The sequence below is a fragment of the Arachis hypogaea genome, chromosome 4 (genome assembly GCF_003086295.3).
Source record: "Arachis hypogaea cultivar Tifrunner chromosome 4, arahy.Tifrunner.gnm2.J5K5, whole genome shotgun sequence".
Lineage (NCBI taxonomy): Eukaryota > Viridiplantae > Streptophyta > Magnoliopsida > Fabales > Fabaceae > Arachis > Arachis hypogaea.
Window position 1 is genome coordinate 101,217,888 of NC_092039.1, and position 13,193 is coordinate 101,231,080.

General features: G+C 33.8%; 1 protein-coding gene across 2 annotated transcripts; it reads left to right on the forward strand.

Annotated features, from left to right (window-relative positions):
• Nucleotides 1–8,675: 8,675 nt before the first annotated feature.
• On the forward strand, nucleotides 8,676–12,497 carry LOC112797060 (ERBB-3 BINDING PROTEIN 1). Of its 2 annotated transcripts, none has more exons than XM_025839815.3 (10): nucleotides 8,676–8,879; nucleotides 9,034–9,154; nucleotides 9,324–9,408; nucleotides 9,566–9,715; nucleotides 9,813–9,966; nucleotides 11,177–11,392; nucleotides 11,467–11,603; nucleotides 11,686–11,777; nucleotides 11,873–12,052; nucleotides 12,171–12,497. In XM_025839815.3, the coding sequence occupies exons 2-10, from the start codon at nucleotides 9,064–9,066 to the stop codon at nucleotides 12,239–12,241; spliced, it is 1,176 nt and encodes a 391-aa protein (XP_025695600.1). In that variant the 5' UTR covers nucleotides 8,676–8,879; nucleotides 9,034–9,063; the 3' UTR covers nucleotides 12,242–12,497. The 2 variants fall into 2 exon arrangements, with proteins under 2 accessions (XP_025695600.1, XP_025695601.1); XM_025839816.3 differs by having other exon boundaries at nucleotides 8,705–8,879; nucleotides 9,037–9,154.
• The last annotated feature ends 696 nt before the right edge of the window (nucleotides 12,498–13,193 follow it).

Genomic DNA, 13,193 nt, shown 5'->3' on the forward strand with positions numbered 1-13,193 from the left:
GATGATGGTGATGCCCTACATACAGCTTGCCATGGAAAGGAGTAGGAATGATTGGATGAATGTAATAAAAAAGTAGAGATTCGAGAGGAGCACAGCATCTCCATACGCCTATCTGAAATTCCCACTATTGATTTACATAAGTATTTCTATCCCTTTTTATTTCTATTTATTATTAATTTTCGAAACCCATAACCATTTAATCTGCCTAATTGAGATTTACAAGGTGACCATAGCTTGCTTCATACCAACAATCTCTGTGGGATCGACCCTTACTCACGTAAGGTATTACTTGGATGACCCAGTACACTTGCTGGTTAAGTTGAACGGAGTTGTGAGCTTCTCTAACAGTGCCTGGAACTCTTGTATCACAATTTCGTCCACCACCAACCCAAGCCAAGAATAGAAAAATCTACTCTATAGCTAAAAGGACATTTCATCAAACACATAGAATACAATAAAGAGAAACATCATAAAATGCAAGAATTAATAAAAACTTTAACTAACACAAGCAAGAATGCAATAAGAGAAACCAAGGCAAACATAAAAAAAAAGACATGGAAACATAAAATTGCATTAAAAAGGAAGTTGAAAGTAACACAAGAGTTCATAAACTAAATGGGCAAAATAAAGGAATCAATAAGAGAAGTAGATAACTAAAGTGCTAGATCAAATAAAAGTAAGAGAAAACTAAATTAAAATAAGACTGAAACCTAAACCTAAGGAGAAATTGAAAGAAGAAACCCTAAACCTAGAGAGAGAAGAGAGCCCCTCTCTCTCTCTCTATAATTCTACATCTAAAACCTAAAGTGTGTGAATGAATGAAAAAGTGAATGTCCAGCTCCACTTCCCAGCCTCTTGTCTTCATTTTTGGGCCTAAAACTGGGTCAAAAGCAGCCAAAAAATTGCCCCAGCGTTTTCCCATAACTGAGGCATGTGACGCTTGTCACGCGTACGCGTCAGCCATGCATACGCGTCACTAGATATTAAATGACCACGCGTGCGCGTCATCCACGCCTACACGTCATTTGTCTACTGCACCGGTTACCCGTACGCGTCATCCATGCATGCGCGTCGAGGCCAGCTTCTCAAATCTCCAAATTCTCGTGCTCCTTCCACTTTTCCATGCTTCTTTTTCATCTTCTAAGCCATTCCTGTCCTATAAAACCTGAAAATACTTAACACACATATCATGGCATCGAATGGTATTAAGAGAAGATTAAAAATTAGCAATTTTAATGCCAAAGAAGCATGTTTTCAATCATAGCACAAATTCAGAAGGATTTATAAAACCATGCAATTTATATAAATAATTGTAAGAATAGTTGTTAAAATCCACTCAATTCAATACAAAATAAACAGTAAAATAGTGGTTTATCATATATCCCTTTCATTTTCCTCTATTGAAAACGAAAAGACTCTAAATCCCACTCTCTCTTATTCAATTTACAAAAAGAACTGTAAACCGTCTTCAACATTAAACCCCCACATAATCACCATCTCCCACTTTCATTTGTGTCACAGTCAACCCTCATCCTCCACATTCAATTTATCTTGGAACCCACCAATTATACCCACTAATTTATGCAGTTCATTAGCATCTTTAACAGCAGCCTTCTTGTAGCTGAAATAAAAAACAGTTTCAACATAATGAAGAACTTGCAATGTGGTTGATTTTTTTGCAATATGGTTGATTTTCCTGTAATGAACCCAATCCATGATTCTGCTCTGAACTATTTTACAAATTCCAAAAATTTGTTATGCAACGATTTGCTTTCTTACCTTGTATATTGGGGACAAAAAAAACAATATTTGAGGATTCTCTATATTAGTTAACTTGCATATTCTCACGTAATACCTACTAAAGCAATTCAAATGTTTTTCCTTTGTGAAGTCGATTTTGCTTAACCTTATCTTGCTAATGGTATCATGGCTTAGTCTTCCTCACCGATGACTGGACCCAACAGAGCTTTTGTCGCTAATTTGTCGCTGAAGAATTATAGAGTGCAAATAATAGGATTCTAGAGCCACGCGAAGGGGGATTCCATCTTCGACCTCCACCCAATTTCAAACTGTAAAACCCGGTTAATTAATGACTAATTAACCCATAAATGAGAATTTATTCTAGAAAGCCAAAAAAATGTGATTTTGATGGCTTAATATGATAGAGGAGATTGAAACGAGAATTTTAATACCAATTTAATAGAAATCGGCCCAAGATTGGACCGAACGGGCCAAACCGGGCCAACCGGTCCCTATTGGGCCCTTGGCCCAACATAACTAAACCTAAAACCCTAATTTTCAGCACTCTCTCTCCTCTCTACACACTAGAACAGTAGAACATGCTGAAAAAGGAAATGTGAGGGGAAGAACACTCTTCCAAAGTTCTATCTCTCATTTGATCTTCAAACCACCATAACTTTTTATCCGGAGCTCCGATTGCCGCACCGTTTGTGACCATGCATTCATCGTGACGAGCTCTACAAAATTCAATACTTTATTCTTGAGGTAAGCTACGATTTTGGTTCAGTTTCTCAGCCCTTAATTTCGAATTTTATGGAGAAAAGTGTTGAGATTTTGGACTCTTTGATACTATAGGACCCAACCAGCTTGAAGGAGAGGTTCAATCTTGTCTCCTTGTTCCTTGAGTGTGGTAAGATTCTCAACCCTAGTGGAGTTTGTTGATTTATGATGTTGGGTATTGAGTTGTTGTGTTTGGATGTGATAATTATGGCTTAGGTAGTGTGTTTGTGAATATTGAAGCTTGATTGAGATTTTGGAAAGTTTGGAAAAGGGCTTTGGTGTGTTAAAAATCTGTTCTTGGGGGTGTTGAAGCCTTGAGAGCGTGTGGAAAAGTGATTCGGAAGTACTTCAATTGAGCGGGAAAATCGGCTAAGGTATGGTCTCAGTTTCTTGTATCTAAAATGTAATGTGGTGTGAAAACTTAGGATAGAGGCCCTAAGATAGGCATTGAATTGTTGATGATGTTGAATGGTTGAGATATATTGTGTGGTCATATATGTGATTATGAATATTGATGCCTTGATGGTATGATGCATGAGAGATATGCATGTTGTGATATATACTTGATGATTGATTGAGGTTGAATTGTGGGTGAAACCATGTTGACGGTGAGTATGATATTTGATTATATGTAATGATGGTTGATTGGAAATGGTGTTGTTGGAAATTTGGATGGGAAAGAATATATGACATGAAAATGTGTTTGAAATTGAGTATTTGATTTAGATGGGTTAAAATGGTGGAATGGTGGTTATGAATTTGACAAAAATTGTTAATGTATGAGTTGAGGAGGCTTGAGGTTGATTTTTGGTATATTTTGGTTGGTTTTGAAAAGGGTTAGAATTGGTTTGTTTTGAAAATGGCACTTTGTAGTTTTGTATGAAAATGTGATTTTTGGGTATACTTTGACGGGGCATAACTTGAACTCCGGATCACCGATTTGTGCCAAACTTATTTAGAAATGAAATTGGATCCAGATGTTTATACCGTTCGAAGAACGGGTAAAAAATGATTTGAAACAGAGAAGTTATGCCCGTCGGAAAATTGGGGTTTGAAACTGTGAATTCTGCAGCTTTTAACTTAGTAAAATTTTTGGCAGAACGCAAATCCACGCGTAAGCGTGGCCGATGCGCACACGTCGTTTGCACTACCAACACGTGCACATGGCCGACGCGTACGCGTTGATGGACTGAACCAATTGCCCGGCCAAATTCTTGAGAGTTGTGCGAGAATTGTGCTAGCTTTGTGCATGGGGCACAAAACACACCCACGCGTACACGTGGCTGACGCGTACGCGTCATTTGACTTTTCTCCCATCCACGCATACGCGTGACCCAGTTTTCACCCCAAGATTGATTTTTGAGTTTTCAAAGCCAAATTTCATGCTTCTAAGCCTCTGATCTCACCCCTTATGTCTTAAATTGTTATGATATGACTAGCAATAGGAAGGAGCTAGGAATCGTGATAACTTGTGGATGAAGAAAGGGGAGAGTTAATGATCAATGATGATCAAAGATGATTGTTTGAGATACAAAGGATGGTGGTGGAAGTGCTTTGTATGCCATGAGCCGAAGGGCTATAATTCTTAATGAATTGGCTGGTTATGGATTGAATTATGAGACAAATGGTTGAGTTATTGCCGGATTACGGTGAAGCCATTATTGAATTATGGCTGGGTATAATTGCATATATGCTTATTGAATGAAATGTGAATGTTGCACTTCCACTATATGAGATACGAGTTTTCCTGGGAGAAAGCAGTGGCTAGCCACCACGTGCTCTAGGTGAAGACTCGATACTCTGCTGACCCTATGTCGTAAGTGTGGCCAGACACTGTGAAAGTTCCGGATGAGCTCGCCCCCATGAATATGCACCAGTGAGGATGTTGGATATGAATGATGATTTATGTTGAGTATAACTCGAGTTGGGGGTGCACGACAGAGGGACAGTCCAATGGTTAGCTACCAGGACTTGTCGGGTTGACTTTATAACCGACAGATGAGACTCATCAGCCATTAGGACAGACATTCATCATATGCATACTATGTGAATTGTTTGGAATTGCCTAATTGACTGCATATATTACTTGCTAATTGTCTAAATGCCATATCTGTTTTCTACTTGTATATCTCTTTGTCTGATATAATTTTGTTTGCCATATTATATTATTGCTAGCGGTTGAGAGGATTGCAGGAATTGGAAAGGGGAATGTTAGTTAGACTGAAGATCTTTAGTCAGTTGCCATTTATGGTTTAGTCTGTTTATAAGATTTGAATTATCTGGTGGAAGTTCTAGGATTGCCTTTGGCTTTTACAGGACATTACATGTTAGATATGTGGGTACTGTTACCATACTGAGAAACTCCAGTTCTCACCCATGCGAATTTTGTGGTTTTTAGATGCAGGTCGAGAGGCTTCTCGCTGATGCATGCTGGAGACTTCTGGATTAGCAAAGATTCCTTGGTTCTCGGGACTTTACTTTGATTTATTTTATGATTTCACTTAGATACTTTTATCTCCACTAAATAATACATACTGTTTGACTCCTCTTAGAGGTGATTTTGGAGAACATGTTTTGTATTTCGCCCTTTGGGTTTCCTTTGGTTCCTTGCTTTATATATTTACTTGTATATACTTCTTTTATGCTCGGACCGGTTATCTTTGCAACCGGATCTTGAGTTTTGATATTCATATTTTTGGTACTCTTTTGTATATATATAATCTTGCATTAGTTTATCCTTCAACCGTTACGTTATGTTAGCGATCGGAGTGTTGCGCTTTTTAATCTACGATTTTGTTTTAACCCCTTTTTCTTCAAAGGCTCCTAGTTATAATCATTTTTCACACTACTATACGTACTAAATTTTATTTTAGAGGTCGTAATACCTTGTCATCTCTATTTTATGACTTAAGCATAAGATTCTGTATGGTAGGGTGTTACACAAACGTTGCGTTTTGCAACCATAAGCCTAAAGACTAATTTATCTCGTTTGTCATTGATGGAGAAATAAGGTTAGGGACTTATTTGTTTGTCGAAATTAAACTTAAAGGAGTTTTTTGTATATTTCAAAAGCTGATGAATTAACGTGTCCAATCTTAAATTTTTCAAAGACTGATTTAGTAATTACTCATTTAATATAATCTAGTAGCTTAAAAAATACAAAAGAGATACTATGACCATTGAATTATTTAGAAGCTAGATTTTGTTCTTGATATTTGTAACTTATTTTAGATTAGTGTACAAATCTCAAAATTTTTAAGCTAACAATGTGGGAATTAGATATTGATCCCACATTAAAATTAAATCAAGGTATATTATTAGTTACATACTCTTAATTTTTTAAAGAGATATAATTATTGATATTATTATTTTTATTAACTTAATTGTTTTAAAAAGTAATTTTATGATATAATATTAAAATTTTTATAATAAAAAAATCAAAAGATCAAATTTTATTAATACCCAAAAAAAATATTATAACACATTTAAAAAAATATGTATGAAAATTTTCACAAAATAAAAAAATGAGATACAAATATTTATGTGTCATTGCATAAAATTTATCTTTTTTATTATTGTAAAATAAAATTAGAAAATTTTTAACATTTTACCTAATCTATTTATCTAATTATGCATAAATTTAAATTAAGCCATTATTCAACCTTTTCTTTTGGCATGTTAACATACACTATAAATTTTAGGGATGTACTTCTGTTTATACCTTAATCCAAAACTCAAACTAGGTCCAAATTAGAAAAAGCCTAGAAGACAGTCATTGAGTAGCCGGCCTCCAAAAAGGTCGAACATAACATTATAAGGTGATAAATCTTTCTTAAAAGAGTTATAACTAATTCCATTATCTCTCATTTATCTCAAGAAGAGAGATCTCAATAGTCCCCAAATAAAAAAGACGGTTATCCACCACCAATAGTGGAACCACTCCAACGGTGGTTATTTGCTCATCACCTATAAATACATTGATATCCCTCAAGTATGCTTAAGACATAATCAACTATAAATTTGCTTATACCTTTACTAACTTAAGTATCGGAGTGTCTTGCAGGTACTACCCTCCATTTCTTCACGAAGAACTCGGACGACGGCTACCTGACATAGGTCAAGTCAGACGCTGTCCCACAAGGAGTTTGGACCTCATGTATAGGTCCAAATACAATCCAGTTTCAGGTAACCCACGGAACCACTTTTTTATTTTTTTATTAATAATATTTTTTACTAAATTATTTTTAGTACTTGTATATTTTATAAAATTAACCAAATCTCTCCATATTTAAATGGAATAAAAATTAATCAAGAAAAAATGTTTTCAACGTTGTTAATTATATACAAATATAAATTAGGGAAAAAGACAGATAGATCCTTGACTTTTTTAATTTTTGATAAATACATTCTTGACAAAATTTAAATACAAAAAGTCCCTAACTTTAACAAACGGAGGACAATTTAATCCTTCCGTCTATTTGCCTCCCATACACCAAACGGAATTGGCTGACATGAATGAAACGGTGTCTAGGTGTCCGTTACGGTGCCACGCTGGAAGGGAAATAAAGTTCAAAGGACAAATAAGTCTCATTTTGCAAATAAAATTTGAAGGATAAATAGGTCCTTAAGAATTTAGTTCATTATACTTCTATTATGAGAATTTAGTTTATATAATTATGCTTGTATTTTGAAATCTAGTTAACTTGTTGTATTCTGCAATTTAGATTATTTGTATTAAAATTACAGAAATTGGGCTTGTTCTGTTTCTACTTTTTTTCTTAAATTGCATTAGTTCAGTTTTCTCACATTAATTAGCATTAGTTAGAATTAGTACATTTGTGTATTATATTAGAATTTGTTAAATTACATTAATTCAGTTTTCATCATACCAGTGGCATTAGTTAATATCAGTTCATTTATGCATCAAGTTAGCATTAGTTCACTTGTGCATCATTCATGTATTAAGTTAGCATTAGTGCATTTGTGTATTATATTAGAACTGTATTTTTATCCGTAATAACATTACAAGAATAAATTTTTTTTAAAATTATAGTTCACTTTGTTTTGACAATATAAATTATGCATAGCACAAAGGATTTATAAAATCAAACTACTTTTACAAAAAAAATCGTAAGTTGACAAAAGTCTTTGTCTAAGAAGACCAAGATATCTATAGATAAAAAAATTAAATAATAAGATTTTTAGTTATTGTTTTTATATGAAAAAGTCTAATTTTTTATTAATAATTAATTTTAACATTTGTTATCTAAAATTTAAAATAATTTAACATGTATACTTTTATATTTAAAATATTTTAATTGTAAAAAAATATCGGATGTCATATTTTGATTTGTCAAATTACTAATATAAAATATAAATTATATATAGAGTAAAAATAGCAGAAAGAAATAGAAAAATGGAGAGAGGTAGATGAGATAATTTAGGAAGGGAGTTTATTAATTTTGAAAAAAAAACTATTTTCTCTCAATTTTAATAAGAGTATCATATGACACATTTGATTATTAAATTAGATAATAATATATGATACATAATATAGGTATATTTCAATTAGATAGTAATATATGATACATATAGAAGCATAATGAACTAAATTCTCAAAGATCTATTTGTCCTTCGAACTTTATTCGCAAAATGACGTCAAGGACTTATTTGTCTTTTGAATTTTATTCTCCTTCCAGCGTGGCACCATAACGGACACCTGGATACTATTTCATCCACATCAGCCAGTTCCGTTTAGTGTATGAGAGACAAATAGACGGGAGGATTAAATTGTTCTCTATTTATTAAAGTCAAAAACTTTTTTTATTTAAATTTTATCAAAAATATATTTCTCAAAAATTAAAAAAGTTAGGACATATATGTCCTTTTCCCTATAAATTATAAATTATAAGAAGATATTTTCTTTTCTTTTTGTTTGTTAGAATCTTAGACAAACACAACCATAATTATTGTACAATATTATACAACTCGACATGATATTCAAATTAATGTCTTGCAGTTGTAGCATTTTTTTCTTAGATCACTACACATTACATATATAATAATGAATAATCAATAAAATGAATAGAAAAATAATAATAATAATAATAATAATAATAATAATAATAATAAAGGAACTAATGACATTTTTGGATAGATAAACCCTTACACATAAGTTTATAGTAATTTTAATGTAATGAAAATGAAAAAATCCTATATAAGCCAAAGCTGATCTGCAAAGGTGTAACCCTAGTTGCACCGAGCCACAGCCACCTCTCTGCTTTTCTAACACTTGCACACCGTTCCATTCACTTCTAAAACCCTACCTTTCGTTCTTCACTGCCACCAAACCCTTCGCTGTTAGTGATTCTTCAAAACTCTTCAATTTCACAAATTCTAGTCTCCGTCTTCCTTATTTCTTTGCAAATTTTAGTTTTTTTCTCACTATCGAATTCCGCAAATGTATGATATTCTTTTTTCTGTGTTTTTTTTTTTTTTTTTTTTTGCTGGCAGAAGTGAGAACAATTGAACAAGAAAGCAACCATGTCAGATGATGAAAGGGAGGAGAAGGAGTTGGATCTCTCTTCTCCTGAAGTTGTCACCAAATACAAGACTGCGGCTGAGATCGTTAACAGTGCGTTACTCACTCTTTTATTTTTTTTTTAATTTTTTAAATTATTCTATATATTTCATACACGAATATGTTGAATTATTAAGATACCGTTCTCTTATCCAATTCCTGTTTTTTTTTTCTTTCTTTTTTTATGTTGGTGATAATGGATGCTTTGTATTTTTGGGAGCAGAGGCTTTGAAGTTGGTGGTCTCAGAATGTAAACCGAAGGCCAAGATTGTGGACATTTGCGAAAAAGGAGATTCATACATTAGAGAGTAAGCTTATATGTTCTCTTTTATAATTCAATGGAATTAGAGCAATGTTCAATGTTCTGTGCCATTTCTCATATTTGTATGTAATAGCTGTGTTAGTTTCTCTTTTTGTATTATGGTTCTTAGTGTTCAACTGTTTTTCCTTTTTCTTTTAATGAAGGCAAACCGGTAATGTGTACAAGAATGTTAAGAGAAAGATTGAGAGAGGCGTTGCTTTTCCAACCTGCATATCTGTAAACAATACAGTCTGTCATTTCTCTCCTCTAGCGAGCGATGAGGCGGTGTTGGAAGGAGGTGATATATTGAAAATGTAAGAGTGAGATGTTTGGAGAATACTTTTGTTAAGAATGGTGGGAGATTGGTTTTGGCTATTAATGCTAATTTATCTTTTCTGCATTTTTTCCCAGTGATATGGCTTGTCATATAGATGGATTCATTGCTGCTGTGGCACACACACATGTGCTTCAGGATGGCCCAGTTACAGGACGGGCAGCTGATGTTATCACAGCTGCAAACACTGCTGCCGAAGTAGCCTTAAGACTTGTAAGGCCGGGAAAGAAGGTAACTAGGTGCACCCTTTATAGGAATCTCTAGAAATCTTAAATGATTTTTATTCTGTGCTCTATAATTCGGACTATTATGTTCATTTTTCCAGTGCACTGGCTTATGTTGAACACGAGTTGTTTACTATTCTATATTTATAATATAGATTACAGAGGCAATTCAGCTTATTCAAATATGCATGAAATTAGATTATTTTTAAATCTCTGTTTCAAGGGGTGCATTGATCTCTAAAGGATGAAAAATATCATGAGCCATGGATATACTCCAATGAAGCTTCATTGTCATAGTTACACTGATAGAGGTCATGTATGCTTTTCATTGTGTAATCTCAGCTAGAGTTACTTGATTAACTATTTAGTATACACCTGAGTAAAATTGCTTTCAAGTTCAAGCAACTTAGACATACGGTTTTGTCACACCGATGGATTTTATCATGCACCATCATTCAAAAGTTTTCTATCTTTGGAATTTTGAGAAATATTAGCTGGTTTTGTTCCTTGATTTTGTCTCCCTTCCAAATTAATGTTTGGTGTTTTACAAAATGATTTTAAGTTTGGATGGTATGATCTCCATATGATGTAGACATCATAGGCTATGGGTCATCCCAATGAAGCCATTTTTGTCATAGTTACACTGATGGATAATCATTCATCTTCCGTTCCATAGTTGGTTATCTTTTCCATGGTTATCTTTTCCTTGGTCCTTTTACCGGAAAATCTTTTCCATAATACATTTTGACCATCTCTAAGGATATATAGACACAATCAAGTTGGTATCAACTTAGTGTGCTAATTGACACCAATTGGTTGCATTTGTAACTCATTTTCCAAGCCCTCCTAATACTTAAAATTCATTCTTTGTAGAATTGGCAACTTTGCCGAGGTGATTAGTACTATATTGATTTCCTCTTTTCCCTGTTGCCTAAACATAATCGGCTGATAATAGTTTCACAGTCGTGCTGAATTTTATAGTCAGTATACTTGCTACTATGGCCAACATTGTACAAGGTTTAACATATTACTTATTGATATATATGTGTAATTGAGGGAATGGTTTGTACTTTTCGTAGCAAATTAACAAGTGATTATTTTTGGTGGTTTCTGATACAACTATTGATTTAATGTAGAAATTGTTTTATGAATCATGATTATGCTGATTTATATTATTATTGTAAATAATTTATTAATCAATTTGTTTCTCTTGGCAGAATAAGGATGTAACCGAGGCAATTCAAAAGGTTGCTGCTGCCTATGATTGTAAAATTGTTGAGGGTGTGCTTAGTCACCAAATGAAGCAATTTGTAATTGATGGGAACAAAGTTGTGCTTAGTGTAACAAATCCAGATACAAGGGTTGATGATGCGGAGTTTGAGGAAAACGAAGTTTATGCAATTGATATAGTAACAAGCACTGGAGAAGGCAAGGTAGGTATTTATCAATTACCAATACGAGGGAATTATTGAATGAGTTGCTAAAGTAACTTCTTAATAACTTGCAGCCCAAGCTGTTGGACGAAAAGCAAACCACTATTTATAAGAGAGCTGTTGACAAGAGTTATCACTTGAAGATGAAAGCATCTAGATTTATTTTCAGTGAAATAAGCCAAAAATTTCCAATCATGCCATTCTCTGCTAGGTAAATTCCTACATGCATATTTCTAGTATTTTATTCAAATGTGTTGTCTTCATTCTCCTAAGACATTAATTGTATTATCCAGGGCTTTGGAAGAGAAAAGAGCTCGCCTGGGTCTAGTGGAATGTGTGAATCATGAGCTCTTGCAGCCATATCCTGTTCTGCATGAAAAGCCGGGTGAAAACTTTTCTTGGCTAGTAGCATGATTTAATCTATTGGTGTTTTGATTCATTTGAGTCATGCTCATGTCATGCACAATTAGTTGTTTTCAGGTGATTATGTTGCACACATCAAATTCACAGTCTTGCTAATGCCAAATGGATCGGATCGAGTCACCTCTTATCCACTCCAAGAGTTGCAGCCAACGAAAACCATAGAGGATCCAGATATCAAGGCATGGCTGGCTTTGGGCACAAAGACAAAGAAGAAAGGTGGTGGGAAAAAGAAGAAAGGTATAAGATTGGTTATATTATGTTATCATTCTTTGCAATATTGTATCATTGCTTCTATAGATTTCTGATTAATTTCCAATAACATATGATTTATCTTTTTTTTTTTTCTTTCTCATAGGTAAGAAGGGGGACAAGGCAGATGAATCAGCTGAAGCTGAGCCTATGGACTCTGCAAATGGTCAAGAATGAGTTTAAAATGATCTCGTTTCATTTTTCAACACCCCTTTCAATTTTGGTACACTGTTCACTGAATTGTATCTCTGCTTGGATATGAATTTAGTATAGTATTCACTGTTCAGATATTAGATACTAACAGCAAGTTTTCTTATGCCCATTATTGTTGCATCCCAAATGCCTACTTTGTTCTGCCTTTTCTTAGAGCAAATATCCTTTTTCTCAAAACAAAGAGTTTGTGCTTTATAAAGATGGGTTTGAATTTGTTTTACTTAAGCTTTGTTCTGGTCAATAATAGTCTAATATACCCTTTTTTTGGTGACTAGTCTAATATACCCTTTGATTTCAAATAATTGTTGATTTAAAAATTTGATTTGTTTTTAAATAAGTGATCATTTTGAAAAGCTAAGACAACATTAATTAGATTTTTTTTTTCCGTAACTAGGCTTTGTTTTTGTTACTGTAACTAGGCTTTGTTTAGTTGATTGATAGGATGAGACAGACATTAAAATATCAAAACAAAATATTTGTGTAGTTTGGCAAAACTAATAAACAAAATTTAATGAACAAGGCATATAAATATTCGAAAAAGTTAAAAGTTACTTTTAATTCAATCACCAACTCCACCCTCATTGTTACACACCTACCAAATTACTTTTATTCAAACAAACAAATTCAATCAAAGCAAAACAACACTAGTAATTGTAGATCTGGAACACATTAAACCCACATGCTCAGGAAGAGGGAACGAAACAAAAGAAAAAGAAAAGAACACTAGTAATTGTAGATCTGGAACACATTAAACCCACATGCTCAGGAAGAGGGAACGAAACAAAAGAAAAAGAAAAGGAGCGAGGGGAACGAAGCAAGGGAGATTGGGGAAGAAGGTGGTGACGAGTATGAAACAAGGCGAGGGCGATGGTGAGGAGAACCGCTCCTGCCACTGCCGTTAAGCTAGAAAGGGAAA

Coding starts and splice junctions, on each gene's coding strand:
- LOC112797060 (XM_025839815.3), top strand. CDS start 9,064: ATGTCAGATGATGAAAGGGAGGAGAAGGAGTTGGATCTCTCTTCTCCT. Junction 9,409..9,565: donor GGAGATTCATACATTAGAGA/GTAAGCTTATAT, acceptor CTTTTAATGAAG/GCAAACCGGTAATGTGTACA. Junction 11,604..11,685: donor ATCATGCCATTCTCTGCTAG/GTAAATTCCTAC, acceptor TGTATTATCCAG/GGCTTTGGAAGAGAAAAGAG.